General features: G+C 50.7%; 1 protein-coding gene across 1 annotated transcript; it reads right to left on the bottom strand.

Annotated features, from left to right (window-relative positions):
• Positions 1 to 1,511: 1,511 nt before the first annotated feature.
• On the bottom strand, positions 1,512 to 3,259 carry LOC119316586 (UDP-glycosyltransferase 73E1-like). Its single transcript, XM_037590915.1, has one exon. The coding sequence runs from the start codon at positions 3,186 to 3,188 to the stop codon at positions 1,653 to 1,655; it is 1,536 nt and encodes a 511-aa protein (XP_037446812.1). The 5' UTR covers positions 3,189 to 3,259; the 3' UTR covers positions 1,512 to 1,652.
• Between the last annotated feature and the right edge of the window lie 1,210 nt (positions 3,260 to 4,469).

A 4,469-nucleotide genomic window follows, 5' to 3' on the forward strand; every position in this document is an offset into this window, starting at 1 on the left:
TAAAGTGTTTTTTGTAATATATTTATTTTAACATATTTAGAGGTATAAACAAAGGCGAAAAAAGGAAAAATAAAGAACAAAAAACGTGAAAAAAGAACAAATAAACGAGGTTGTGCCCTCCCACACACCTTGGCTGACCCATTTGGCGCTCGCCTTCAGACGAGACGTCCCTATGATTTGCGTAATATGAGACATATGGCGCCAAAAATAGAAAGCCAACTTTTATTTGGCATATCCAGCGTCAAATATAGGCTTATATTTTTAAGACAATCTCGCGAAGTTTTATTTAACTTGAGCCAATGTCTACACAAACGAACGTAAAGGATATTATCGGGGTGCGCAAACTAAACATGGATGCCAACCCCTAAATTTAAAATGTGTTTCGCTAGATTGCGAGCTTCGAAATTCAACCATCAAATATAGGCTTGTTGGTTCGCGGCGCACATCCCTTGTACGCGCTAGGTGTCAAGTTGACTGCTGGCCCATATTGTCTTTCCTCCTGGTTTTTCTGGGCTTTGTTTTTTTTTCTTTCGGTTTTGTTTTTCCCTTGTTTTATTTTTGGGTCTGTCGTTCTTTTGTTTCTTCTTCTTCTTCTTCCTTTTCCATTTTTTCCATTATTATTTTTTATTTTTTCTCTTTTCGTGAATTTTTTCCGAATTTGTAAACTTTTTGAAATTTACTTATTTTCCGAATTTTTAATATTTTTCAGATTCATGATTATTTTAAATCATGAACACTTTTCTCAAATTCGTGTTTTTCAAATTTATTTTTTATTCAATTTAGGTTTTTCTCCTTTTTTGATTTTTTTCAAATTGACAGCATTTTTCAAATGTGTGAACTTTTTAAAAATTCACAATTATTTTTGAAATATGTGATTTTTTTTAAATCCATGACCCATTTCTTTCAAAATCTGGGAACATTTTTCAAACCCATGGACCTTTTTCAAATGCGCGAGCATTTTTACAAATGCATCAATATATTCGTCAATCATGATGGCGCCTGGATCTCGAGGCAACGCTTTCTTGTTGTGTCATCGGATTGAGAATAGGGAGCTGGCGACCGGTGGCGACGTGCTGAGGCGGTGCCTCTGGTGCTGCTCCTCGCTAAGCCTTGTCGGTGCTCCCCTCCTTGTCGGCGGGGAGATATGGATCTCCTTCCTAATCAATGGTCTGAGAAGGCACTTTTCCTCCTCTACTCCAGTTTTGTGTCGCTTTTGCTGTCTTCGAGGGTGTTTGGACTTGGCCAAGAAGAAATTTCTGCCTCGCGGGTACTAGTATGGACAATGGCGATGCCTATGGGCGACGTCTCCTCCTTGGAGGCAATGTCTCGGTCTAGTCCATTTCCTACCTATGCAGCGGCGAAAACCCTAGGTTCGGTTCATTGGGCAAGACAGTGGTGACGTTGCAGTCTTGTGCTGGTGTAACGTGGTTCTATCCATCGTTTGCCGTTTTATCAGCCGTCTTGACTCTTTTTCTATGGATGATTCTGAAACATCTCTCCATCGTGTATCCTTGAGAAAAAGAAAGCAAGAGCTGTCACGCTTCATTCACACGAACAAACATACATCGAGCGACATGATTACGCCCGAAAATCCTTGCACATCGATGCAGTGCATTCAAGGAACTACGTACAATTGTGCAATATTCACGCGGTCACGCCGCTGCAATGTTCATGTTCTTTGCCTCCACGTGCCGGAAGCTTTCGATGAGCTGCGTAAGCGTTTCGTACGAATCGCCTCCTTTCTCCATGGCCTTCCGAGCTTTCGCGCCGTACTCCTTGGCCTTCCTCCTCCTCTCCTCGGCCTCCTCTCCACCCTGCATGAGCTCTGACACCGCGCGCGCGATGTCGCCACGCAGCACCGGCGCGGCCGCGTCGTCGTTCAGGATCATCACGGGCGCCGTGACGCCGATCCGGAGGCCGACCCCGAGCACGTCCACAGCCAGCTGCTCGTTCAGGAACTGGTCGGCAAAGTGCGGCCACGTCAAGACGGGCACGCCGTGCGCGATAGACTCCAGCACCGAGTTCCAGCCACAGTGCGTGACGAACCCCCCCACGGAGCGGTGCGACAGGGCGGCGAGCTGCGGTGCCCAGCCGCGCACCACAAGACCCCGCCCGGACGTGCGCGCCTCCAGGGCCTCTAGCCACATACGAGCCTCCGGCGAGGCCAGCTCGGACTCCTTCACGACCCAGAGAAAAGGCCTGCCGCAGTGCTCCAGGCCGTGGCCGATCTCGAACTGCTGCTTGGGGAGCTTCCGTGCAACGCTGCCGAAGCTGACATATACGACGGACTCCGGCGCTTGCTTGTCCAGCCACGCGACGATCGCCCTCTCGCTGACGCCGCTCTTGTTGCCACCGCGCGACGTCCTGTCCTCGCCGTCACGGTTGTGCAGGCAGAACGGGCCGAGCGTCCACACGGGCTTGCCGAGAGCAGCCTCGTAGCATGCCACGGACTTCTCCTCGAGGTCCAGGAAGGTGTTGATCACCACACCGTGGGACGTACGCATGGCCGCGACGGCGTCGTGACGCAGCTCCTTGCACCCCGGTGAGGTGAAGAAGCCGTGGGGCCTGCCGTTGCCCACCTTTACGGACACCGACATGCTGGGCACGACGTGCGGCTCCCGGTCTTCGGCCGCGGCTATCCGCTCGTGCAGCCCGTGCGCGGCGGCGTTGAGGTCACAGAGCGAGAAGAAGCACGATGGCCCCTGGAAGAACAGCCGCGGGATGCCGAGGCAAGTGGCGACGTCGGCTGTCCACGAGTTACACCAGTCGGAGATGATGCAGCTCGGGCGCGGCACCAGCGCGCGCACGTAGGCCTCGAACGGGCCGGCAAGCTCGCGCAGTGCGAGAAAGAAGGGGAGCATCTGCGCGTTGTCGGCGATCATGTCGGCGTTCTGGCAGTCCGGTGGTAGGCCGTAGTCGGCCGGCGAGTACGGGAGCTCGACGACCTCCAGCAGGAGCTTCGCGCGAGCGGCCTTGTCGGCGACGCCGCCGTCGCGCAGCCGCCTGGCATTCAGGGGCGTGGTGAGCAGGCTCACGCGCGCGCCGCGGGACGCGAGGAGGCGCGCGAGGTCGACCATCGGGATGAGATGGCCGTGGGCGGCGAGAGGGACCAAGACGAAGTGCGGCGGCTGTGACGTCGCTGCACCGGCGAGTGCCTGCTGTGTTGGCGCCATTGTGGACGCACTCATCAACGTCCTGGTCGCAAGTGGTTTAAGCGGGTGACGAAGGTCTGAAGGAAGAGTTGGGTATTAGTAATGGTCAAGTAAAAGGCACTTTTAGAACGTGCAAATTTATCTAAGGCTGCTGCCTGCAACGGATCCCACATTCCTACTCTGCCCCCGCTTCCTCACCCTCACCTTCGTCCTCCGGCCACCGACGCCACCCCACGTTGCTCCGCTCCGGCCTTCTTCTCCACCTTCTCTAATTTCGAACAAAATATTCGAGTTTAATGTGGACACGCAACCAGAAGGAAATCAGAAAGATATTGGGAAATGATTGGTTCTCAGAACACGTGGAGTGGAAGTAGTCTTCGTTCAGAAATCAGAATTCTATACGAAGAGCGGTTGTCTTTTGTGAGCTTGGTGTTCGTTATTGAAAGGTACACGCCCTTATACAATTTGAATGGGCGCACATCAAGTGATGGCCATCTTGGAGCTATCAGAGGAGTCATCCAAGATCATTATTTAGGAGATTAGACTTCAAGCCAAGAAAACGACGACACGATAGGACGTCTGAACTGTGCATCTAATTGAGCGTTTTTCGTTAGGTGTTGTCATTTAGAGCATGCCAATTGTGCTTCAGCTACAAGAAATTAATTACAAATGTGTCAATTGAAGATTATAGATGCGCCTTCTGCATATTCGACTCCTTGCACGGTTAAACATGATGTAGTCATTGACTTGAGAACCTACAAGTCTCTGAGGCAGAAGGAGCCCTTGTCTCCCTTGTTGTTCAACATAGTAGGACAAGGTTAGTTGCTCCCCTGGAACATGGACACTTGGTGGGTCAAGTTCTTGAGTTGGTCCGAGGAGCGACCAGTCATCTTCAATTATGGATCCAAATTGATGGATCCTAGGGCACCCTCTTACCATAGCTAGTCAAATACATGAACTCAAAATTCTTTGATATGGAGAAGACACTCAAACGATTTATGTGGAGCCCAGTCCCACCACAAGATCAACACTCAGTATTATGAGTTGCCTTGGTTAATGTGTTGCGGAATTATTGACATCCTGAGAATATTGGAAGTAAACCATTGCCGAGTTCGCTCCTCGAACATAAAAAACTCAGGGACATAATTGAAGTGGTCGACAGAGGTTGTCCGTCCAAACCCAACATGTGTTGGATGCGACAAATTTATATAGAAAACACAGGCGACAGAATTATACCCTCATCAGTTGAACGGACAAAAGGAATCCTGACTAAGGATCATTGGGGAAAGTAAGCAACCATCGAGTCCAAGGGGATAA

This window comes from Triticum dicoccoides, chromosome 6A, assembly GCF_002162155.2.
Source record: "Triticum dicoccoides isolate Atlit2015 ecotype Zavitan chromosome 6A, WEW_v2.0, whole genome shotgun sequence".
In the NCBI taxonomy this organism is placed as follows: Eukaryota; Viridiplantae; Streptophyta; class Magnoliopsida; order Poales; family Poaceae; genus Triticum; species Triticum dicoccoides.

Coding starts and splice junctions, on each gene's coding strand:
- LOC119316586 (XM_037590915.1), bottom strand. CDS start 3,188: ATGAGTGCGTCCACAATGGCGCCAACACAGCAGGCACTCGCCGGTGCA.